This window comes from Narcine bancroftii, chromosome 3, assembly GCF_036971445.1.
Source record: "Narcine bancroftii isolate sNarBan1 chromosome 3, sNarBan1.hap1, whole genome shotgun sequence".
Lineage (NCBI taxonomy): Eukaryota > Metazoa > Chordata > Chondrichthyes > Torpediniformes > Narcinidae > Narcine > Narcine bancroftii.
Window position 1 is genome coordinate 78,598,547 of NC_091471.1, and position 26,973 is coordinate 78,625,519.

The 26,973-nt window shown below is 39.0% G+C and overlaps 1 protein-coding gene across 9 annotated transcripts in view; it reads left to right on the top strand.

The window, feature by feature from the left end:
• The window catches only part of LOC138757275 (integrin alpha-2-like), a 214,641-nt gene that overhangs the window by 152,221 nt on the left and 35,447 nt on the right, over positions 1 to 26,973 (top strand). For 8 of the 9 annotated variants that reach the window (XM_069924332.1, XM_069924323.1, XM_069924326.1 and 5 more), the window contains 13 exons: positions 310 to 455; positions 5,486 to 5,629; positions 6,317 to 6,523; positions 8,353 to 8,483; positions 9,374 to 9,537; positions 12,474 to 12,625; positions 14,663 to 14,773; positions 14,865 to 14,950; positions 16,764 to 16,893; positions 21,073 to 21,162; positions 21,450 to 21,526; positions 21,637 to 21,726; positions 23,992 to 24,094. In XM_069924332.1, coding sequence (XP_069780433.1) covers positions 310 to 455; positions 5,486 to 5,629; positions 6,317 to 6,523; positions 8,353 to 8,483; positions 9,374 to 9,537; positions 12,474 to 12,625; positions 14,663 to 14,773; positions 14,865 to 14,950; positions 16,764 to 16,893; positions 21,073 to 21,162; positions 21,450 to 21,526; positions 21,637 to 21,726; positions 23,992 to 24,094 — 1,631 coding nt within the window. The remainder of the gene's footprint in view (positions 1 to 309; positions 456 to 5,485; positions 5,630 to 6,316; positions 6,524 to 8,352; positions 8,484 to 9,373; positions 9,538 to 12,473; positions 12,626 to 14,662; positions 14,774 to 14,864; positions 14,951 to 16,763; positions 16,894 to 21,072; positions 21,163 to 21,449; positions 21,527 to 21,636; positions 21,727 to 23,991; positions 24,095 to 26,973) is intronic. The other variant, XM_069924324.1, reaches the window with a different exon arrangement.

Here is a 26,973-nt window from a genome sequence, read left to right on the forward strand (position 1 = left end):
CACCTGGAATAATAATCTGAATCTGCACCCCAATGCATAGGTTCTGATCAAGGCATAAAGAGCGCACTTGAGGAATTCTCAAACTAACCAATGTCAAAACTCAGGCAAGATCAGGAAACAATCCAATTTCAGATTGATTCCGATGAGGTTCACTCTGGTGTTCTGGCAAATGTAGAATAGAGGATACAATGGTGAATATGTTGATCATTCAGAACTCAACATTTAATGCACATTTATTACACTTAGAAAACTAAGGCTCATATTTTGTGATCATCGCTGTGGAACTGTATTTGCATTTTTCATTCACAGGCTACTCTATGACATCAATAGTTGCACGAGATACTGTGCTCTATGTTGCTGGAGCACCACGCTTCCAACACACTGGCCAAATCATTATTTATGCTGTTGAAGCAAATGACAAAGTGGTGATTAAGCAAACACAAAAAGGAGAACAGGTATGTTCATTACGAACCCATCTGTTGTTTTAGGCTTGCAATTGTTCAGGTGTACAATTCCAGTAGTCCCCTCTTTTGTTGAGAAAAAAAACCGAGGACAATGATTTTGCAACTTAACCAAACCCTGTTTTAGAGAAAAGGTTTATCAGATTTTTAGAGACCAATCATTTTTTAACATTGTTTGATAAGTACAGGTAGTATCCGACTTATCACCTATGCGACTTACGACCATCCGCACATACGACTACATTTTTAAAAAATATATATATAAAATTAACACAGTTTATGTTGTATTTCACAAACTATAACAGGGGTACACAGCATATAAGAGCCAAAATGTACATACCTTGTTAGTCTGTGTTCTGGGGTCCCAGGGCTAGGCGCAGTCATCTTGATTCCTGTGCAAATGTGCAAGTCTTTGATTGGTGCATGAACAGTGGGTTTGCACATTGGAGTTCAGTTGAGGATGCAATTTCAATATTGTCAGGACGCTTAACTCTCACACATGCGTCAACCAAACTCCAATGCGCAAACCTACCAAAGGCTTGTGCATGTGCTAACTGAAGACTTGCGCATGTGCACGGGAATCTAGATGGCTGCACGAAGCCCCAAGACCACAGACCGCCAACTAACAAGGTAAGCATGGACCAGAATATGGAAAGATTTGCCAAGGATGATTGACAAATTCAGGAAGCTTTAAGTCAAATGTACAATGAAAAAAATATTTAATTAAAAAGTTTGCTTTAAGACTTTGGTACTCCAGGGATGTGGGCGACATTCTGATTTACATCCATTCTGAGATTTTTTGGTCCCCATTATGGTTGTAAGTCGGGGTCTACCTGCATAATTAATTTTATTACTATTTACATATAAATAGAGGGAGAGAAAAAGAGAGAAATGGTGGGGGTGGGGGAGATAGCCTATTAGGGCGAGCAGGAGCCAAAACGATGGCACTAAGGTCAGCTTTGAGCCTCAGAAGGGAAGGGAAGGGTGGTCAGGTAGAGCGATAGTCACAGGGGACTCGATAGTCAAGGAAACAGCTAAGAGATTCTGTGCCTGCAAAAGAGACTCCGGGATAGTGTGTTGCCTCGCAGGCGTACAGGTCCAGAATGTCTCAGAGTGGGTGCAGAATATTCTTAAGGGGGAGGGTGAGCAGCCAGAGGTCATGGTGCTTATTGAAGCCAATGACATAGGCAGGAGTGGGGTAGAGGTCTTGCAAAGTATGTTTAGATAGTTAGAAAAGAGTTTGAAAAGCAGCACATACAAGGTTGCAATATCTCAATTACTCCTGGCTCCAAGAGCTAGGGAAGATCAGAGTAGGAAGATAACTGTGGTGAATGTCTGCCAAGCTGCCTGTCTCCCCTCTGGTGAGCCTGGCTGTACTAACATTGGCTGTGCATTATCTCTACTGTTAAGGACACTCCCCTTTGGTATATTCACCTATTGTCTTTCATTATTGTTCCATGAGTTTCTGCTAATAAAAGCCATGATTATTGTTTGACCACATTGTCTTTATCTACTTCATCAACTGGCACTTCAATAGCACAGACAAGTGTGTGGCTGATGAGACTGTGCAGGGGGCAAGGTTTTGTTCTTGGATTATTGCAACTTTTTCTGGGGAAGGGGTGACCTGTGCAACAGGTGGGATGGTTTGCACCTTGACTGAAAAGAGGCTAGCAAATAATATCATCAAGGATATTAAAAACTTTTTTCAATATTTGAAGAATAAATAAAGCAAGAGTAGCTATAGAACTGATAGAAAATGACATTGGAGAAATTATAATTGAAACAAGGAGATGGAAGAGGAATTGAATGAGCATTTTGCATCAATCTTCACTGTGGAAGACATTAGTAGTATGCTCGACTTTCAAGGGTGTCATGGAAGAGAGATAAGTGCAGAAACCAGAGAGAAGGTGCTTGGGAAGGTTAAAGGTCCAAGGGTAGATATGTCTTCTAGACCAGAGGAAATATACCTCAGGTTCTGAAAGAAGTAATTATAGAGATTGTGAATACGGTAGTATTGATCTTCCAAGAATCAATAGATTCCAGCATGGTTCCAGAGGACTAGAAAATGACAAACATCACTCCACTATTTAAAAAGGGAGAGTGCAGCAGAAAGGAAATTATAGACATGTTATCTTAGCATCAGTGGCTGGGTATTTGTTTGAGTCGATTGTCAAGGATGAGGTTATGGAATTCATGGAGGTGCACAACAAGATAATCTAAAGTCAGCATGGTTTCCTTAAGGAAAAATCTTACCCGCAAGCCTACTGCAAATTTTCAAGGAAAATACAAGCAAGCTAGACAAAGGGTATACAGTTGGTGTTGATATATTTCAACTTTCAACAAGGTGCCGCACATAGGCTGCTTCACAAATTGAGAGGCCATGGAATTAAAGGAAAGATACCAGTACGGGTAGAACACTGGGTGATCAGCAGAAAACACAACCTAGGAATAAAGGAATCCTATTCTGGTTGGCTACTGGTTACTGATGATGTACCACAGGGGTCAGTGTTGGGGCCACTTCTTTATATGTTGTATGTTAATGATTTGGATTGTGAAATAAATGGCTTTGTGGCAAAGTTTGTAGATGATTCAAAGACAGGTGGCAGGACAAGAAGTGAAGAGGAAATGAGAGGCTGCAGAGAGTAGATAAGACAATAGGCAGAGGTGTGGCAAATGAAATACAATGTTGGAAAATGTATGGCCATGCAAGGAATAAAAGGTCAGGCTATTATTTGAATGGTGAGAAAATTCTAAATTTGCAGGTGCAAAGAGACTTGGGTGTCCTCGTGCAGGATCTCCTAAAGTTTAACCTTTAGGTTGAGTCAGTGGTGAAGAAGGTGAATGCAATGTTAGCTTTCACATTTATAGGAGTATTAGAGAAGGGATGTGATGTTGAGGCTTTATAAGACACTGGTGAGGCCACACTTGGAGTATGGGGTATACTTTTGTGCTCCTTATTTAAGAAAGAATGTACAGGCATTGGAGAAGGTTTGCAAGAATGCTTCCTGGAATGAAGGAATCAGCAACTGAGCAACATTTGACAGCACTTGGAATGTACTGCTTGGAGTTCAGAAGAATGACAGGGGCCTCATAGAAGCATTTTGAATGTTGAAAGATGTGGACAGAGTAGATGTGGCAAAGTTGTTTCCCATATTAAGAGCAAGTGAGCCCAACTTCAAGAATGAAGGGTGCCCATTTAAAACAGAGATGTAGAGGAATTTCTTTAGCCAGAGAGTGATGAACCTCTGGAATTTGCTACCATGGGGAGCTGTGGAGGGAAGGACATTGGGTGTATTTAAGTCAGAGATTGATAGAGATCTGAACAGTCAAAGTAAGAAAGGTTATGGGGAGAAGGCAGGGGACTGGGGCTTACTGGGAGAATAGATCAGCTCATGATGGAATGGTGCAGCAAACTTGACCGGCTGAATAGATGACCTGCTCTGATAGCTTATGGCCTTATGGTCTGAAGGTTAGAGATAGATCTAGAGATAGATTCAAACTCATTTACAATTTACCAAAGTAACTTTTACCAAAGTAGCCTGTAAGTAGAACAGTCACCTGTGTGTGTCCCTTACATCATGTCATTCCTGAGGTTTTAGAAGTAAAGGTTGTTTTCTGCATGTACCTAAAGCAAAAGTTCACCCACAGACCACCTCTACTTACCGCGGACCACCTGTATCAAACCTGCAGACCACCACCGGAGAAGTGTGTGTGCTGGGAAATTTCATCCTTTACCTGACCATAAATAAGATTGTTATTTTGCATAATGGGTAATTTTGTGAATTTTTGAGGAGGGGAGGAGTTCTCATCAAATTTACAATCTGGTTTTACACATCATATTTTCTATATCAATAATATTTGTTTTTGCTGCACCACTGTGGGCCACTCATTACAAATCCACAGAGCATCAGTGGCCTATAGACCACTGTTTGAGAAATTCTGCCCTAAAGGATATTTGAATGGCAGATTTTGTTTAACTTTAAGTAGACCCTTTACAAAGATTGGATGAACTTCAGCTGCAGGATTGCCTTTGGGTTTGGTTCTATACTTGGGTGAGTCAGAAATAAAGCAGAAATTCATTATTTGCATCCCTATGTGTAGGCTGCCTCAGAACATCAGGGAATTCTCTACTTAGTAAGAGATGCACCAGTTTTTCTGATGACAATATAAGGTATAAGGAGGGATCTGTTCCCTACCACCATGCATCTTTCATTGCAATTGAAACAAAGAAGATACGAGCTAAATAATGCAGAAAGGGAATTTGCCCTCCCCTGCACACCTCCATATCAATGGAAAGTAACACCCATCCCAATGCAATACAGGCTGAAAATGCTTCATCTGCTACTTCTCCCCAACAATGTCAGAAATTAAACAGGATAAAGATAATTTGCACCAAAATTCTTACTTGCTGCGGCCATTTTTTTTAAAGAAGTTCTAATAGTATACTTGAATTGTTTTAAAAAAAAAGATAATGAATACAAAAGATAGAAAATAAATATTCACAATTACTAAAGTGCAAAAACAAAAGGCATTATATTAGTGCAGGCATGTGTTAGATTAATTTATGGCTAGTGTAGTAAGGGGAGGTTTAAATCGCCATTGGAAAGAATTGTCTTGAAACTAGAGGTGCTGCTCTGACTCTCCTTCCCTGCAATCCAGTAGAAAGTGCCCTCACCCATCCTTTTACAATGAGGGCAGAAAATCCCTCTTCCTTCATCCTCATTACAAGAGACAAATGTATTGTCTCACTTCATTTATCATTCACACATTGGGCCTGGATCTATCACAAGCAGGCATATCATGGATATGTCTCAAGGAGTCCCAGAGCAACAAAGTGAGGCCTTCTTTGCTCTTGTGTGTCCTGGAAGACAGAAATGGGAAATGTTCGGTAAAGCTGAAAGCATTGCTATTGTGTTAATTGTGTTAATGGGAATATAAGGTTTATTTGCAAAAGAAGGAAAATAGTGTATATGCATGGTTGAAATTTTGAAATATATTGCTTGATTTCATTCAATTCTTTCCAGCTTGGGTCCTATTTTGGCAGTGTGCTATGCTCTGTGGATGTCAACCAAGACTTACTGACAGATGTACTGTTAGTTGGGTCACCCATGTTTATGGGCCTTCACAAAAGTGAGGAAGGAAGAGTATATGTATTCTCTGTCAATCAGGTAAAAGTTTGTTGACTTAATTTCATTTCTATTTCATCAGTGATTTCTATTTGGGAACATATTCTGTGCCAATTACACATTCATTAAATGGCTCATAATAAATATCATACTCAGCTATTCTATTTAAACTTGAATTAATATTTTTAATTGAATTGAATTGTTTATTGTCATGTGTAACCAAAATAGAGTTGATCAACTTTGTTTTGCATGCTATCGAGGCAAGTCAACTCACACTTTTAAATACAACAGTCAGTGCAAAATAAAACAGAAGTGCAGAGTATCATGTTATTGAGAAAAAAGTTCAGTTAAAACAATGCATTGGCAAATATTCTTCCCAATAATAGGTCCATTCAGTAGTGATTAAAAATGAAAAAGAAACTATTCTTGATGCCTAGAACAGCAATAAACTTGCAATGCGGCAACAAAAAATACATTTTTGTTTTAGTCACCCAAGAGCACTACATGTACCATTTGAAAGCAGTTAATTGACGTAAGTATAGGACCAAAGGTGAACAATAGTGGCTCAAAATTAAAGGTAAAATCTGTCTAATGATACTTATACTGGGATGAAACACAGTTCATTACACAAAAAATATATAAACCTAAGAAATTAAATGACTGATGTTTTATTTTAAAATCATTTATTTGTGAAGTGCAATCTTAACAAAATAGGAATATATAATTCAGCAGGCTAACCTAGAAAAGAATGGCATCTTAGAAGGACCAGCAAATGGAAGGAACAATCGATTTGGAGCTGCTATTGCTGCTATTGCCGACATAAATCTGGATGGTTACCATGATGTAGCAGTGGGAGCACCTATGGAAGATGACCACCATGGAGTTGTTTATATTTACAATGGCTATCAAAAATCAATTCAACCAAAGCACACACAGGTAAGATATTTCTAAAGAAGTTGTGGGATAGACATTTAAGATAAAACGCTTTGATTTAAGTAACTTGTTGAAAGCTTTTTATTATTTTCCAGAAATTGGTTTGTTTCTAAGGAATTTTAATCTAGTGGAATGAAACATTCTGCTTTAACTACTCCTTCTCTATAACAATCATCTACATTTTATGTAATGTCAGCAATAAGTCTGTTATAGAAGTATCTCTGAATTGTAAAAAATATAATTGCATTGATATGGAGCCTTTCATGACATATTAAAATCCTATTCAACAAAGGAATTTTGAAGTGTGGTCTTTGTTGTAATCTGGGAAATGCTGAAGGTAATTTGTGCACAGTGGAATCCTGGGGTGCTGGCTGAGGAATAAATATTATATAAATCCTGGGGTGCTGGCTGAGGAATAAATATTATATAAATCCTGGGGTGCTGGCTGAGGAATAAATATTACATAAATCCTGGGGTGCTGGCTGAGGAATAAATATTGGCCAAGACAATGAGGATAACTCTTTAAATCTTTGAAATGTGGTATGAAATGTTTTATATCCATCTGAGAAAACCACATAGGTGACAGTTTTATTACGTACAACTAAATGTGTACCCTATGATAGTCTGTCATTCTCTCAGTAACACATCTTCTCTGGAATGGGACCTGTATGCATATCCTTTTGATTCAGTGATGAGATTGCCACCAATTAAACCACATGGAACATTAAACCCTTCCTAAGACTTTTGTTGAAGTGTCATTTTATAGATCAAAGAACAAAATCTGTATTCTAGTGGAGCACTGACAGTGTTGTACAGTAGGGTTTGCTATTATTTTCGTCAGCCCACATACCAAATAAATTTTAAAAAATACAAGGGATTATTCTGGAGAAAAGCAGGGGGCACCTGTATGCGGTCTTGGCCAATAGCTATGCTTCAAAGTTCAATTCTCTACTTATTATTGCATTACTCTTCCTGGCGCACTTAGAGATAAATTATCTGGTGTATTTTCTACATCACCGTAACAACAATTCTTCAAATGAATCATTGTTCGTAAATATTCTTCCATGGATGCAAATTGCTTCAGGAAGCCTTGAGGACCCAAAAAGTGGGAAATAATTGGAAATTCTTTCTTTTTTTTGTGTATTGTTTATTCAGTTTCTAAAGGTATTGTTCATTTCACCAGCATTATAACTTAACTATAACACCTGGCTAAATATTGTGGTTTCCAGAACTGTTGCTAAAGTCTCAAAACTACATAGTCATAGTTGGAGTTCAAAGTTCAGATTTATTGACAGAGATCATACATGACGTCACGTACAACCCTGAAATTTTTGTTCCTGTGGATGAGACAGAATTACCACTTATTGGTGGTGCAAAAATCTGTACTCAAGAAGATATGTATACAAACTAACTATGCAATACAGAGAGAGAATAAAATCAATAAAGTGCAAAGGTAAGAGTCCATAAATGAGTCCCTAATTGAATTTGTGGTTGAGGGGTAGCAGCTGTTCCTGATCCTGGTGGTGCAAGTCATGTGGAAACTCTACCTCTTTCTCGATGGCAGCAGCGAGAACAGCTAGGTGGTGTGGATCCTTGATGGTTGCTGCTGTTCTCTGACAGCAGTGTTCCCTGTGGTTGTTATCAATGTTGGGGAGGGTTTTGTCTGTTGTGTCCTGCGCTGTGTCCACTACATTTTGCAGGGCTTTCACCTCAGGGGTATCAGTGCCATCACACCAGAGCTTTGAAAATTCAGTTTGCCCTGAAATGTTTAATACAAATTGACATTTTATTTTACGTCAAAATAATTTAAGATTTTGGTTTTTTTTTTAAAGAAAATACAAGCTTCAGTTATCAGCCCACAATTGCAATATTTTGGGATTTCCATTGATGGGCAAAAGGATTTGAATCGTGATTCTATCACAGATCTATCAGTTGGATCCATTGGAAATGTTGTACAACTTTGGTAGGAGAAAATAAATATTTATAGTTTCTGAAATATTAAACTAAATCTTCAGTTACATTCCACATTGTAATGTGGGACCTGGAGTGGGTTATTTGTTGTTGATGTGCTCTGCTGCAGCTTGAAGGCAACAATGTTTCTTTTCTGTCATAGCATTGATTACATAAATTGGGTATTTTCTGGGATATAGGAGAAGACTAAAAGTTGATGTGACAGATGTCATTAATTGACCATAATAATTTATTTCATCTGGAAAACACACTAAATGTAACCTCTGGAATCTGGAGCAAAAAATAAATAAACTGCTGGAAAAACTGCCAGAGGGTTCTCTATCACTGCGTCAATATTCTGAAATACCACTCCTTAAGGCTATTGTGGGAGAAAAATCACCACAAAGCTCAGATTTTAAGAAGGAAGCATGAACTCCCCATTTTGGGTACTCAGGAATATTTTTCTTTTGCAATCCTGGACTTGTCAACACTGACTTTAAACAAAGAGCAAGTGTGCGGAATTATTTTATGTGTAAAGGTAAAGTTTCCGTTATTGTCATGTAACACTACATTTAGGATGTAACATACATGAGATTCTTTAACTTTGTCTCCCATTAGGAAGACAGAGAGTCACCACTTTGTCCAGTGCCCCTCACAGAAATGAAGCCCCAGCGGGAAAGAATTCACTATCCTTGGTTTACAAGACCAGTGCTGTCACATTGCATTATCCTTCTGTCGTCATATCTTGTTAGATTGTCTGATGACTCAGTTTGATTTCAATGGTACATGGACTATAAATTTGGGAGATGAAGAAACCTGTATGGGATGGATGTTTTAGCTTTCATAATTTGCTAACTCCAATTTTACACACAACAATAGGAGCTTGTATTACTTTTCCCTCAGGTCGCGAAACATTGCAAATGTAAGTATCACCGTGCGTTTTGAACCAGAAAAACTCTCCATTTTGAACAACCTTTGTCTAATTAATGGAAAGAAACAAATTTGTGAAAAAATCATAATATGCTTCCAAGCTACAATTAAGCCTGAAAAATCCGGATCATCGATTGGTAAGGATCATCTGAACTTGTTTTTTTTTATTTTTTAGATAGAACATTTTATGCAGTGAGAAAACCAGTAGTATCATTTAATGTTACCAATTTTACATTAAGAAGCAAAATCAGAATGACCCTGAATATTCGTTGTATTAGCTCCAGACACAAGTCATGACTCAGCTGACTTCCCGCCACTGTTTGACAAAGTTGACCAACATTGTCCCAGAACCTACGACACAGGACTTGGAACAAGTTGACTTGAATTTCATGGTCTATATTTTGTGAAGGTTTATTTCTTGTTTAATTAATATTTTCACTTCATCTCATGTAACAACCAAATTTTATCAATATTTTCATGTTATTAAGGCTGTAGTCACTTAATGCACTAAAGCGCTGGAGAAACTCAGCAGGTCACACAGCATAAATAGGAACTAGGCTCAAAACATTGGTTGACTTCTACTTCCAATGGATGCTGCATGACCTAATAGGTTTCTCCAACACTTTTATATACTGTAGTTGATCCCAGCATCTGCAGACTTTCTTGATTAATTTTAATCATTTAACCAAGCTCAAAATGCCATCTTACTGGCTCTTCACAAAGCTCTGGAATATCTGGACAGCAAAGATGCATACATCAGGATGCTCTTTATCGACGATAGTTCAGCATTTAACAGCATCATCCTCTCAAAACTCCAAGACTTGAGAGTTACCACCCCACTCTGTAATTGGGTCATGGATTCCCTCACCTCCAGAGCACAATCAGTGAAGATTGGTAAGAAGTTCTCCTCCACAATCTCCATCAGTGCTGGAGCACCACAGGGCTGTGTTCTTAGGCCCCTGCTCCACTCACTTTCCACCTATGACTGTGTAGCTGGGTACGACAATAACACCATCTACAAATTTGCTGATGATGCCACGATAATGGGTTGTATAAAGGAAAGGGATGAGTCATCACGCGGGATGAAGATTGAAACCTTGGCTGAATGGTGCAACAAGAACAACCTTGCACTCAATGTCACCTAAGGAACTATGGAACTGATAGTTGACTTCAGGAAAGGAAAGCCAGAGGTATACAATCCAGTGACCATTGGGGGATCAGAGGTGGAAAGGGTGAGCAAATTTGAGTTCTTGGGAGTTACTATCTTAGAGGAACTTTCTTGGACCCAACACACCAATGGCATCATGCAGAAAGCATGTCAGCACCTTTACTTCCTAAGGAGTTTATTGATGTTTGATATGACATCAGAAACCCTAGCAAATTTCTAGAGGTGTGCTAGAAAATGTGCTGACCGGCTGCATCATGGTCTGGTATGGAAACACCACTACCCCCGAGTGTAAAGCCCTGCAAAAGGTAGTGGGCACAGCCCAGGACATCACAAGCAAAACCCTCCCTACTATTGAGCACATCTAGAGGGAACACTGACATCAGAGAGCTGCACCAATCATTAAAGTCCCTCACCATGCAGCACATGTTCTGTTCTCGTTGCTGCCATCAGCAAAGAGGTATAGGTGCCACAAGACTCACACCACCAGGTTCAGGAACAGTTGCTGCCCTCCACCACCAGATTCCTCACGACCAACTCAATCAGAGACTCATTTAAAGACTCCTACTTGTGCAATTCATTGATTTTCAATTAGTTCTCTCTGTATTGCACAGTCAGTTTGTTTACAGTTCTTTGCTTACATAGTTCTTTGTTTACATTTTACACTGTGTACAGTTTATTTTTTGCACTCAATTAGTGGTAATTCTGCCGTGCCCACAGGAAAAAAAGAATTTCAGTCTTGTATGTGATATCATGTATGTACTCTGACATTAAATCTGAAATCTGAAGTAATAATTAAGTCTGGATATAAAAATGACTCAGGAAAGAAAACCATTCCACTGAGAGTGCTTCTTATATTTTTTTTTAAGCCAGGCATACTGCACTCCTCCCTCAATTAAAATCTTCAATTATTTAAATTATTTTTCCAAAATCATGCCAAAACTGCATGTGGTTATCATATTCTCTATTCAGAATGAACAGTTTGATGTGCTATTAGAAGGATTCTAACACAATTTTCAAGCCTTTAGAGAGGAAATAACTTTGTAACAGATGATGCGAAATATGAAAGTCTGATGACACTGTGATTGTAGTGAAAAACACAAAAAATGCAGGAGGAACTCAGTAGGTCACACAGCAAAGAAGGGCTTAGTCCTAGAGCATTGATTATATATCTTTATCTCCTATGGATGCTGCGAGACCTGCTGTTCCTCCAGAAATTTTGTGTTTTTACTTATTTGACTGGAGGATTTTTTTAAATGACCAAGAATGGCCCAGTGCTACATTGCATATTGGTATCTAATAATTTTGTTCCTCGACAAGATTCTATACTTGCTCTTCAAGGATCCAACTCCAGCCTGGTTATTAAGACCCTCAACCCTGTCAACATGCAGCTCTCATTCTACTTCTTGCAGAACTATCACCCTGCACCTTCAACAGATCCTTCACCATATCCATGATTCCACTATCAAACACACTCATGCCTTCATCAAGCACCCATTTTTTTCCATTATTCCTACCCAAACCTACTTTATTCTCCCTAAGTTCTTATCAACAAACCCCCTCCCCCCCACTGTCACCACCACCATTTCAACACACCAGAGGCAATTTACAGTATCCAATAACCTACCAACCCACATATTTTTAGTATGTGGGAAGAAACAAAAGTAACTGGATGATACTCATGTGATCGTAGGGTGAACAAACTAAAGCTATGCAGCCAACACTATATATTTGTCACTGTGCCACCACAAAATGTCCCCATAATTCTCCATTCAGTATTATAAATTCCAATAAATTACTGACTTTGTCACAGTTTTTTAGAGAATAATTGTATAATTGTGATAATGATACAGGGAAAACTTTCAAAAGGAAATGTTTTATTAAAAGAATCCTTTTCAAAATCACTAGATATTAGATACAAACTCACATTGGAGGCCGATCTTAAGTCATCTCGTGTTAGTTCACGAGGATTGTTTCAAGCAAACAATGACCGAGAAATAAAGAAGGATATTACAGTTGGTAACTTGCAAAAATGCAATGATCTCATCTTTTATGTCGATGTAAGTATATTGCTAAATTATTGGCTATAAATGGTATAATCGTTCACTTGCTCTTGTTCAGTGTAACTGCTTTGATAGCTTGCAATGAGGACTAAACATGTACAGGCAACATGATGAAAACATATCATAAAGATATACAATGCAGAAACAGATCCTTCAGTCCATCAAGTATGTATCAATTTTTACATTTTTTATTGTCATTAACAAACCTTCTGCCCAAAGACTCCATCACCCACCTACACACTGATGGTAAGTTTTCAATGGCCAAATAACTTACCAATTGTTATACTTTTAGGAAGTGAGTACAAATGGTGCACCCACATGGACACAGAAAGAACATGCAAAGATGTTATTGCCAACACCTGAGCTCAGGATTGAACTCTGGTCTCTGGCATTATAAGGCAATGGCCCTACTAGCTACTGTCTGACACTGTTCTACATTTTAATGCATACAAATAATTACAATTCTTGATTATTAGTCATCTATTTCTACACTTTCAATGTTCTTTCTTTGGCTTGGCTTCGCGGACGAAGATTTATGGAGGGGGTAAAAAGTCCACGTCAGCTGCAGGCTCGTTTGTGGCTGACCAGTCCGATGCGGGACAGGCAGACACGATTGCAGCGGTTGCAAGGGAAAATTGGTTGGTTGGGGTTGGGTGTTGGGTTTTTCCTCCTTTGCCTTTTGTCAGTGAGGTGGGCTCTGCGGTCTTCTTCAAAGGAGGCTGCTGCCCGCCAAACTGTGAGGCGCCAAGATGCACGGTTTGAGGCGTTATCAGCCCACTGGCGGTGGTCAATGTGGCAGGCACCAAGAGATTTCTTTAGGCAGTCCTTGTACCTTTTCTTTGGTGCACCTCTGTCACGGTGGCCAGTGGAGAGCTCGCCATATAATACGATCTTGGGAAGGCGATGGTCCTCCATTCTGGAGACGTGACCCATCCAGCGCAGCTGGATCTTCAGCAGCGTGGACTCGATGCTGTCGACCTCTGCCATCTCGAGTACCTCGACGTTAGGGGTGTGAGCGCTCCAATGGATGTTGAGGATGGAGCGGAGACAACGCTGGTGGAAGCGTTCTAGGAGCCGTAGGTGGTGCCGGTAGAGGACCCATGATTCGGAGCCGAACAGGAGTGTGGGTATGACAACGGCTCTGTATACGCTTATCTTTGTGAGGTTTTTCAGTTGGTTGTTTTTCCAGACTCTTTTGTGTAGTCTTCCAAAGGCGCTATTTGCCTTGGCGAGTCTGTTGTCTATCTCATTGTCGATCCTTGCATCTGATGAAATGGTGCAGCCGAGATAGGTAAACTGGTTGACCGTTTTGAGTTTTGTGTGCCCGATGGAGATGTGGGGGGGCTGGTAGTCATGGTGGGGAGCTGGCTGATGGAGGACCTCAGTTTTCTTCAGGCTGACTTCCAGGCCAAACATTTTGGCAGTTTCCGCAAAGCAGGACGTCAAGCGCTGAAGAGCTGGCTCTGAATGGGCAACTAAAGCGGCATCATCTGCAAAGAGTAGTTCACGGACAAGTTTCTCTTGTGTCTTGGTGTGAGCTTGCAGGCGCCTCAGATTGAAGAGACTGCCATCCGTGCGGTACCGGATGTAAACAGCGTCTTCATTGTTGGGGTCTTTCATGGCTTGGTTCAGCATCATGCTGAAGAAGATTGAAAAGAGGGTTGGTGCGAGAACACAGCCTTGCTTCACGCCATTGTTAATGGAGAAGGGTTCAGAGAGCTCATTGCTGTATCTGACCCGACCTTGTTGGTTTTCGTGCAGTTGGATAATCATGTTGAGGAACTTTGGGGGACATCCGATGCGCTCTAGTATTTGCCAAACTGCATGAGTTTTTCAAGCTTTGTTGGGACCAAGGTAAACTGCCTCAGGATCTTCGTGATGCCACCATCATCACCCTGTACAAAAACAAAGGCGAGAAATCAGACTGCTCAAACTACAGGGGAATCACGTTGCTCTCCATTGCAGGCAAAATCTTCGCTTCACATAATGGCAGATGTTGTGTTCTAACTATGATTGTCAATCTCTCCAAATAAGGATACTGGAGATATTGTTAACCCAATTGCCCTACGCTTAGACATTGATCCTCAAAGGCATGAATCTGGGCCCACTCTTGATGTTTACGCAGCAAAATCCAGGGAATATTTTGTAAGTACAAAATTTGCCTCATATGAATTTTATTAGATAATAAACTGTGTATATGTACATATAATTTAGTATTTCATTTAAACTGTTATAGGTTCCATTCTCCAGTGTTTGTGGTGAAGACAAAGAATGCATTACTGACCTTGCAATTAAAATTATTGAAATTAATCCCAGCATCAGGTGAGAATCTGTACCTTTTGTGTAATTTATTGAAATTGCCAAAAGCCTTCTTTTTCAGTGATGGTATGTTTGCCTATTTTTCAATACCAATGACCAGAAGATCCATAGCATGGATCCCTGACTCCATGCCCTGGGCCATACTGTACATCTGGCTGCCCTCAGCCATGATCAATCACTTGAGCATCCATCAAAGCGAGCACTTAAATTGACCATTAAAATTATTTTTATTTGATCTTAAAATATCATCTGTCTTGGGACAATGAAAAACCGTAATTAGATATCTAGATGTGGAACTGGACCTCACAATCCGTTCACTATAAACATATTCAATATTTGGGACCATAAATGTAAAATCTAGTTACTTATAAATAAGATATTAGTAAATTTGCAAATGCTAGCTTTGTAACCTAGAGACCGTGAATTCAAATTCCGCAGTGTCAAATCTCATTAATCTGGTTATTTTTGTAAGAAAAGACTTGGCATTCCTAATTGGTCTAACCTATGCCCAGTTCTGAGATCCTGGAAAATGAATTGCCGGATTATTCAAATTATTCAACAATTGAAACTGTATAAAGGAATCATCATTCATTTTAAATTTTTTAATCTGGACCTAGTTTTAGGGCCAGGACCAAGGCCTATCAAAAAGATTATTTTCTCCAAATGCATGGCTGGACATTTCTGAATATGCTGGTGTAAATTTGAGATCCCTGAACTATTATAAAGAGGTTATTGCCATACACATTGTACAATGTACGTATGCAACGATATTCTTAATTGCTGCAGTCGAACAGGTAATTGTAAAAAAGATGCCACAATATTAAGCATAAACGAGACAATAACTATACTGTTTAAGATAGAGATAATAAATATTCACAGTAATCCAAGTGCAAAAAAATGGCTAAATGCTGCAGAGAGTCCTTTTGTGTTGTTGGAGCAGCCCCTAATTAATATAACAAAATGAAGATCAAGAGTCTGAAAGGAACAGTTCTTGAACCTAGAGGTGACAGTTTTCAGGCTTCTGTATCTTCTGCCCAAAGGTAGCAGTGAGAGGAGGATGTGACCAAGGTGATGGGCGTCCTCTATGACATTGCCTACCTCCTTGAGGCATCACCTCTCATTGATCCATTCAGTTGATGGGTGGTCAGAGCCTGTGATGGACCTGGCATTGTTTGCTATCATCAGGAGCCTTCTGCATTCCTGGGCACTTGCCAAACCAGGCTGTGATGCAACCAGCCTGTATACTTTCCAAAGTGCATTTGTAAAAGTTTGAAAGAGTGTCAAATGAGATACAAAATCTCATCAGAATTCTTCGAAAATAGCAGCCTTGCTGAACTCACTGGAACTTTAAAGGTTCTCACCCTCTCTACCATCATCTCATCAATGTAGACAGGTGTGTGGTCCCTTGCCTCTCCTTCCTAAAATCAACAATAAGCTCCTTGACCTTGGTGACGTTGAGAGCAAGATTGCTGCTCTGGCACCATCCAATAAGGTTCGCAATCTCCATCCCGTATTATGTTTCATAAATTCCTATTATTCAGCCCTTTATGATAATGTTGTAATAAAATGTTTAGATTGAGATGAAGCTGAACTGGGCTTCACATTCATAATTGCACAGGGAATAAATTGGGGGACTAAGTATGCAGCCTTGAGGTGCTCCTGTGTTGATGGTTAGTGTGTCAAACCACAAAGGCAAAATAAGGCAAATCAATTGACATCACTCTGAATAACAATTCTAATAAAACTTTATATGCATTTATTTGAATACCATTTACATTTTGCACTGGACATTTCTTATTTTTATTTTTACTAACAGAACAATGCCATACATAGTTAGCAACAAGAACAAACAGATCACAATTAAAGTAATGGCAGAGAACAAGAAGGATAGGGCGCTTAATGCTAAAGTCAACATACATTTTTCTAAAAACATCTTTTTTGCAAGGGTGAGTAGAGCATTTTATATATTATAATTTTTAATATATATTTTATCTGGAGCAAAAATACCAGAGTAGATGCTTGTATTTTCCACGAGCTTGATGCATATACTTGTGAGGAACATAAAGTGGTGATTGACATAGAAAATGGCACCTTGATAACTAACATTACTGTCATGTGGCTGTTATAGGCTGACCCACCTTCATGCTGAGATTTGCCCTTATAGAGAGGGTGTACACTCAGCCTTCATCCTTTCTTTGGAGTGCATCCTGCAACATTAAGTCCACTCACTCAATATCAACAGTGCTTTCCCTCATGATTCCATGATACAATTGTGAACTTATGGAAATTAGTTGATTTCTCTCCTACGCCCATAAATTAAGTTAAATATCTGGTCCTCTGTAAGTAAAATTATTTGAACAGGCTTCCTGCTTTCCAAGAACATAAGAAATTGGAACAAGAGTAGCCCATCTGGCCCATCGAGCCTGCCCAGCCATTTAATAACATCATGGCTGATCTGATCATTGACTCAGCTCCACCATCCTGCCTTTTCCATATATCCTTTTTGATGTTAAAATCTATCTAACTGAACCTTAAATATATTTAATGAAGTAGCCTCAACTGCTTCCCTGGGCAGAGAATTCCACAGATTCACTACTCTCTGGGAAAAACAGTTTTTCCTCATCTCCATTTTAAATCTACTCCCCTGAATCTTGAGCCTGTGTCCCCTAGTTCTTGTCTCACCTACCAGTGAAAACAATTTTCTTGCCTCTATCTTATCTATCCCTTTCATAATTTTATATATTTCTATAAGATCTCCTCTCATTCTTCCGAATTCGAGTGAGTATTGTTACGACCCCAAAGGACCTCAAAACCCAGCAGCAATAGATATTCACCATGAAAAATGATTACTTAAACAAAAGTTGTTTTTAATTATCTTTAAAGATGAAAACAGAATTAAACTTTAACTTATCTCTATTTTTGACTTACTTAACCCAACTTAACTCCCTTCTAATTCTAAGCACACTTGTATGCAAAGTGTGTGTAAATTTACAAAAGTTCTTTGGTTCACAGTCCAATCTCATTCTTCCAAGTTCTCTGGTTGTAGGCAATTCTTATATTGTGCACAAAATTTAACATGTATAACATTAACCAGGCTTTGGTGCTCAAGAGGTAAATGGTTACCGCTCAGGAAGGTTCTTGTAGGTTTGTAGAGAGAGATTTGTTGTTCTAGTATTTCCACAATGAGGTACCACCATTAGTCACCTCAATGTCTTGCTGATGAAACTTGCCCCATCAGGGTTCTCCAGATAATAACCTCTTTCTTTCAGGCTACTACAGAGTTCTTTTCTGTTTTACTTATTTCAAGAAAAACACGAGACAGCTCATTTTTTTCTCTTGTGTGACACACAAGAGTAGACCATCCTCCACTCTGGAGCTTCTGCTTAAGTTTCAGCAAGCTTTTCTGCTTGTAACAGCTTTCAGTGTCCCACACACTGACCAAGACCACTTGCTTGATCCTTCTCTCTCTCACCTGCCAAACCCCTGATCCACTCCAGCAAACAATAGGAGTTAGTCTTCTGGTTCATCTGTTGTTTTTAGGTAAACAAGAACCCCCTCAATGACCTCTAAGCAATCTTGTCAATAGCCTTGCATAAATATATCAGTAGTCAGCCTGTCTACTTTCTGTGGCTTCAAAGACAATAGTCCATTCATTCATGATATCAATTCAATTAACAACCACTTGTGAAATCCACTGGCATTCTAACATAACATAACATAACAATTACAGCACGGAAACAGGCCATTAGGCCCTTCTAGTCCGCACCGAACCAAACACCCCTTTCTAGTCCCACCTCCCTGCACAATGCCCATAACCCTCCATCTTCTTCTCATCCATATACCTGTCCAACCTTTTCTTAAATAATACAATTGACTCCGCCGCCACTATTTCTCCCGGAAGCTCATTCCACATTGCTACCACTCTCTGAGTAAAGAAGTTCCCCCTCATGTTACCTCTAAACCTCTGCCCCTTAATTCTTAACTCATGTCCTCTTGTTGTAATCTTTCCTCCTCTTAATGGAAATAGTCTATCCACATCCCCTCTGTCTATCCCTTTCATAATCTTAAATACCTCTATCAAATCCCCTCTCAACTTTCTACGCTCCAAAGAATAAAGACCTAATCTGTCCAATCTCTCCCTATACTCTAGATGCTTAAACCCAGGTAACATTCTGGTAAACCTTCTCTGCACTCTCTCCACTCTGTTTATATCCTTCCTATAATTAGGCGACCAGAACTGCACACAGAACTCCAAATTAGGCCGCACCAACGTCTTATACAATCTCAACATCACCTCCCAACTCCTATATTCCATGCAATGATTGATAAAGGCCAGCATACTAAAAGCCTTCTTCACCACCCTATTCACGTGAGTTTCTACCTTCAAGCACTATGTAAAATCTCTTTGAAAGTCTTCCACTGTTCCTCAACTGTTCTGCCAACTAGCCTGTGCTCCCAATTCACGCTGACCATTTCCTCCCTCATCCTGTTGTATTCTCTCCTGTTCATGAATAATACACTAGTTTTAAATCTAACAATTGCACCCTCTATCTGTATGAGAAATTCAATTCTACTATGATCACTTTTTCCATGAGGGTCCCTAACCACTAGATCGTTAATTTTTCCTTTCTCATTGCACAATACTAGATCTAAAATACCATTCTCCCTTGTTGGTTCCTTAACATGCTGCTTAAGAAAGCTATGGCAGATGCATTCTATGAAGTTATCCCCCAGATTACTTCTGTTGATGACACTTTACTTATTCTAATATCCTAATTTCAAAGTATCATCTTCTAAAGCGTGAGCTGCAACATCCCAAATTTAGATCTCTTTAATCCAATAAATCAAACTCTGTGGCTGTTACTTTATGTAGTTTTAATTCGTTCATAGAACAGATAAACATTTTGCATTGCTTCGCCACAAGACTTTCATAACAAAGCATTTACTGTATAAAGATACAAAGATATATAGAGATACAAAAACTTAAAGATATACAAAAATTTCACATACTCCCATTTCCTACACATCTTGTAGAAAAAGAGCAAGCCCTTAGCCTGGGTGGATATTATGACAATTACATCACTATGGTAACACTACAAACTACAAACAATAGTTCTCTTAAAGAGATAGGCACAAAATTAACTAAGAATCAAACACAAGGTTTTAACCTTTAGACCCTCAACTAACTTGATTTTCACAATCTACGTGGAAGTTAAAGTCCCCCACGACAACTGCCATTCCATTCTTATATGCCTCAGTTATCTCTCAGTTAATTGCCTGTGCCATTGTGCTATTGTTACTTGATGGGCGATAGACAACTCCCACCAGTGGTTTTTTTTTCCCCTTTACTATTCTTAATCTCTACCCAGATGGACTCAACATTCTGTTCCTTAGATCTTGTATCATCTTTCATTATTGCCCTTATCTTGTCCTTGATTAAGAGCGCCCCCCCCACCCCACCACCACCCTTACCATTCTGCCTATATTTTAGTACTTCCTGATAACTTTGAATATTTAATTCCCAATCATGCCCATTTTCAACCATGTTTCTGTGATGCCCCCTAAATCATATGCCTTGGTACTGATTTGTGACTCAAGTTCACTACCTTATTTCTAATACTACGGCATTCAGATAAAGTGCCCTTATTCTCATTGACTTTTAGAATCGAGTGACCTCTGACTCCTTTGCTTTTGACTTTTCTGCCCTCTATTTTTCTTTTATTCTTTCTTAACTTTATCTTTGTTCTCTGGACCACCTTCCACATTCTTTCTTTGTAGGTTCCCATCTCACTGCCCCATTAATTTAAACCTTCCCCAACAGCAGTAGCAAATAATCTCCAGCTAGGCTTGTGGTGTGCTAGAACAGCATTCATATGAGGATGTAAAAATTATAAGTGTTCTGTCCTGAACTCCCAGCAAAGTTCCATTCTTTTCTAGCTATTCCCCATTATCTAGTAATGAAGTATCTTTCTTCAAATTAATGTCATCTAAATGGAAATAGTGTTCATCACAATTCAAACTTTTTTTCCACAGTATAAGACAACAAATCTGTTTGTGTCAAATGAGATGGACAAACATATAAATTTAAATTTTATGAAGTGAATTTAACTTTTTTGTTTAAACAGGTTGATAATGCTGAAGTTTCATGTTTAATTGTGGACCCTCAGTCAGTATCCTGTGACTTTGGCCACTCGATATGGCGAAGAGGAGAAAAGGTGATTTTCTTTTCTGTTTCTTCTGAAAATTCTTTCATTCCACATAAATGAAATTAAAAAATAAAACATTCATTTTGCTCATATTGAGGATCATAGATTTGAATTACTAAGTTGATACAAATTTCAATATACATCAAATTAAGCAGACAAGTAGAAAATCCACATTGATGTTCATTGATAAAATCTACATTTTCTTAATACTCACTACCAAGATAGAAATGCACACACAAATGTTAGAAACAAATTAGAATATTAAATATATTGTCTCACTTTTCTTCTCTTAATAGGTGTCTCTTGCTACCAATTTTGATTTTAACTTTAAAGAACCTGAAGGGGATACATATGTGACTTTCCATGTTGTAAGGTATATCCTGTGAAAAAGAATACATAAAGGTTGTAAAGCTTTTTGGAAAAAATATTAGTGCTTTTAATTTTTTTTCTTGTTTTTCATAACATGCTTGCTTTACTTTATAGTGAAACCATTGAACTCCCAGAAAGTGACAATGACAATCAAGACAGAGTGAATTTCACTGTACAGTATGATACTGAAATTCTCTTCTCAAGGTATTAAGTTTAATTTTTGTCACATTTTTTAAAAAATTAGACATACAGCACAGTAGCAGGCCATTTTGGCCCACGAGTTCATGCCACTCAATTTACGCCTAATTAACCTACACCCCTGGTACAATTCGAACAGTGGGAGGAAACCGGAGCTCCCAGAGAAAACCCATGCAGACATAGGGAGAATGTTCAAATTCCTTACAGTCTCAATCGCTGGCACTGTAAAGGCATTGCGTTTACCGCTACACTAATGTGCCATTCGTACAGAGGTTGAAGAGCTGTAAAGAAATGCTGAATCTCTCTTTAGAGTTATTGATACACGGCAAATGGAAGTCATTGACTAGGCCTGCATTAAATTAGACATCTTCATGGTAACTTAATTTTTATGACTTTTGAGCTCTCAAGCCTGAATATTGTCCAGGTCTTCACATTTGCTGAGAAGTTGTGAGTGCAAATTAACACTCATGTCATTATCTGTAAATATCCCATCTTCTGGCTTCATGATGGAGGGTATCATTGTTGAAGTAAGTGAAGAAGCTGGGAGGTAGGATACTTAAACTATTGAAACTGAGAAAATCAATTTAAACAACAATCACAAAAATTAAAATGCACTCTCATTGTATTTAAACTAACTGAAATAAATTGAGTAAAAAGGTCCTCATATTGATAAGCCTTTCTGCCTCTTCACCTGAAGGCTGGGAAAGGTCAACAAGTAGGCCAAAGTCCTGAACAAAGGCAACAAACACACAGACAGCAGATTCTACCAGCTTAAGCCAGCACTGGTCCAAAGTTTTTCAATTTTTTGAAGAATCAGAGGGAAGTCTGTGTGGTGGTACACCACCGGCCTACTGCAGGGGAAACATCTGTACCTGCAGGAGTGTACCACCGGCCTACTGCAGAGGGCAACCTCTGTACTTCCAGGAGTGTACTGCCGGCCTACTGCAGGGGACAACCTCTGTACCTCTAGGAGTGTAAGGGGACAAGACAACGCCTGAATGGATCAAGCCCCACCTGGTCAGGTGTCAATCACCCTCCGGGATATAAGCCTGCACCGGCCTCCCAAGGCCTCACTCAGAGTTGCTGCATCTACAGCCAGCCTGGCTCTGTGGAAGTCTTTGTGGATTAAAGCCTGTTGTACAGTCTTTACCTTGTGTGTGTCTGATTCTGGCTAACAGCGCACCACAGTCTGACAGCTGGAAGATCTGCCCCAACAATTTAAATTGCGACTCCACACCTTTAGACTGGGTTGATTGCACAGCCACTCTCTGCCCATAAACTAACCCAAAGAGTCTCGATAAAGGGTCCCAACCCAAAATGTTTAATGACCTGCCTGATCAGTAAGCTCATTCAGCTTTTCATTTTTGCTCAAAATTCCAGTATGCACAGCTCTTGTGTTTCTCTATGGACAGTTTGTCTCTTGGTTTAGAATTCCAACAAATTAAATTATAATACATTCAAGCCACTTGTCTTGGTTGTTGAAATCCTATGAGTGTAAATACTAATGAATTACCTTATAAGACTTAAACAAGTGAACGTCAAATTTGCTCTTTCAATTTTTATTTTTATTTTATTTTATTTTAAATTAAACATGTCCTCTAAGAGATTACTACATAAATATTTTGGATATAAATTTACAAAGAAAACATTAATGACAATAGAATATGATTTGAGTTGCCCAGTTAAGCACAAAAGGCATGAAGAGATGAGGCAGGAAAGCATGAGTGTGGTATTGACTGGTGTGAAGATTAACCATGATCAGAACAAGTTGAGGCTTGAATCACCTACATTTACTCCTGTTTTCTATGTTTCTGTTTCTTTAAAATAATTTATCAGGAAATACTGAACAAATGAGATGCATCTGATAGAACTAGTTCCAGGTTCAACCTGGACTTTTAGTTCTGCCTGGGTGGAGTTTGCACATTCCTCTTGTAACTGCATGGGTTTCTGCTATAGGTGCTCTAGTTTTATTTCATATCGCAAGCAGTATGTGAGTTCCTTTCTTAATTGGCCACTTTAAATTACCCTTAGTGGTAGAATATGAGTGGATTTGATGAGAAACTGAGGTAAATCAAATAATGGTATGAATGTAGGATGAGTGTAAATGGGTGGTTAATGGTTAGTACGGATTTGGTGGCTGAAGGCTCTGTTTCCATGTTGTACCTCTCCAGGACTCGGTGACTCTAAACCAAACTTTAAATTGTGAATTGAAGCAACATGACCACTTATCCCATTCTTTATCAACAATTTTAATTGCTTTTGATTTTACAGAGCCACCAACCTAAATTTCTATGAAATTGTTCCTGATCAAACAGTTCCAAAAGAAATCACTGACTTTAAGGAAATTGGTCCAGAATATATCATTACACTCAAAGTAAGTTTTGTTATTCCTTTGATCCTGTGGATGTTGAATGGCTCTTTGATGTCAAACTTCACCAAGTTCTTCCCCTCTTTTCATTAGGAGTGAAACAAAACTTGGGGTTAAACAGGTGCTCACTCAAGTGGCCTTTCAAATACATAAATTTAGACAGGATCTTTTAACATACAAGGTGCTTCATGAAGGAAATTAGCAGTTGCTGACCTAGAAAGGAAAACAATAAAAAATGTTGCTGGAATGATGGTCCTTTCAAGAACATTGAAAAGTTGAAGCAAATGCAGTACACTGTGAACGTTAGAGTCTAGTCAACAGAAGCACTTGTCCTCAGTTTTATAGGGAAAGTTCCATTAAGGTAAACAGGTAAGTGAAAGAGGAAAGAGCGCACAAGATAGGTCAGAAATCTGGAGGAAGCCAGCCGAGAACATCTAGAAGTGATGTGGAAAGTATGTGGAGATTTGAACCATAAGACCAAAAGACCTAGGAGTAGAATTAGTCCATTTAGCCCATCGAGTCTGCTCTGCCATTCGAATTGTGGCTGATGTATTTTTCCTTTCAACCCCATTCTCCTGCCTTCTCCCCATTACTTCTGACTTCTTTACCAATCAAGAACCTACCAACTCTGTTTTAAATATATCCAATATCTTAGCCTCCACTGTGGCAACAATTTCCACAGATGTACCACACTGGACTCACTCCAACACCAGCACATCTTTCCTTAGATTTGGGCCCCAAAACTGCTCGCAATACTCCTGCTGTGGCCTGACCAATGCCTTGTAAAACATCAGCATTACATCTTTTTCTTTTATAAACTATCCTTCTCAAAATGAATGCAAACATTACATGTGCCTTCCTTAGTACTGACTCAACCTGCACCAGGATTCCTAACACCCTTTGGGCCTCTGCTTTCTGAATTCTTTCCGTTTGGAAAATGGACTACACCTTTATTTCTAGAGTGCAATCTGTCCAGTCCAGGTGACATTTTCCCACCTTCAGCCCCTTCAACTTCCCAAGCACCTTCTCCTTTGTAATAGCAACTATATGCCCCAACTCACTCAAATTTCTGGCATGATCCAGGTTACTTCAACTCAGGGAAGGCTGATGCATAATATCTATTCAGTTCATCCGTTGTACCCCATTACGACTTTTCCAGTGTTCTTTTCTGGATGTCACTTTTGCATCTCTTTCACTCTTTATAGATTTGGAAAAAAAAACTTTTGGTGACCTCTTTTATGTTATTGGACAGGTTAATTTCATATTTTATCATATTGTGTTTTTTTTTTTGCTTTCTGCTGGGTTTTTTTAAAAGCAACCCAATCCTCCAGTTTCCCACTATTTTTCGATTTTATGCTGCCTTTGACTTCCCTTGTCAGCCGTGGGCCTGACCCTGCCTTTAGAATGCTTCTGCTTCTTTGGAATGAAACTATTGTGCATTTTTTGAGTTATTTCCAGACACTCCTGCCATTCCTGCTTTTCCATCTTCCTTACTGGGGTCCCCTTCCAATCAACTTGACCAGTTTCTCTCTCATGCTTCCGTAGTGACCTTTACTCAACTGTAATACTGAGATATTCAATTTTAGTTTCTCTCACACAAATTACAGTGAATTCAATCATACTGTGATCACTGCCTCCAAATTGTTTCTTTTTACCTTAAACTCCCGAATCAAATCCTGTTTATTGCATAGCACTAAATCCAATATTGCCCTTTCCCAAGTGGGCTCAACGACAAGCTGTTCTAAAAAACTATTTCATAGGCATTGCACAAATTCCTTGGAATGCAACAACAACATGATTTTCCAATCTACCCACAAATTGAAGTCCACATAACCACTCTAATATTGCCTTTTTTCACAAGATATCAGGGCAGAGGTAGACCTATGGGCCATAGAGTCTGCTCCACCATTCTAATTGTGAGCTGATCCATCTACCCACTCAGCCACACTCCCCAGATTTCTCCTGAAACCTTTGATGCCCTGACTAATCAAAAACTTGTTAATCTCTGCTTTAAATAAGCTCAATGACCTTGCTCTCATTGGTGCCTGTGGCCACAAATTCCATAGACTTATGACCCTCTGACTAAAGAAATGTTTCTGCATCTCTATTTTAAACTGACACCCTTTTATCCTGAAATTATGCCTTCTTGACCTAGAATCCCCTACCATGGGAAACATCCTTGCCACATCTACTCTGTCCAGGCCTTTCATCATTCAAAATGCCTCTATGAGGTGTCCCCCCTCCACCCCCCCACCCAATCCTTCTGTACTCCAACGAGTACAGTCCAAGAGCCGAAAGTTGTTCCTAATATACTAACCCTTTCATTCTTGGTATCATTCTAGTAAATTTTCTCTGATCCCTCTCCAACACCAGTATGTCTTTTTTCAAATAAGACACCCAAAACTGTACACAGTACTCTAAGTGAGGTCTCACCAGTGCTTTATAGTCTTGTATGTTATTCCTCTAGAAATGAGCACCAATATAGCATTCATCTTTTTCACCATCAATTCAACTTGGAGGTCAACCTTTAGGGTATCCTGCATGAGGACACCCAAATCGCTTTGCACCTCAGAATTAGGAATTTTTCCTCATCTAAATAATAGTATGCCTAATAGTATGCCTGTCTATTTCCTCTACCAAACTGCATGTCTGTAATCTTTGCAACATTGTATTCCACCTCCCACCTCTTTGCCCATTCTCCTAATCTATCCAAGTCTCTGCAGTGTTTCAGTATCCTCAACATCACCTGCCCTATTGCCTATTTTAGTATCATCTGCAAATTTAGCCACCAAGCCATCTATTCCATAAACTAAATAATTCATAAATAACATAAAGAAAAGCAGCCCCAATGCTGACCCTTGCAGAACACCACTGGTAACCAATAG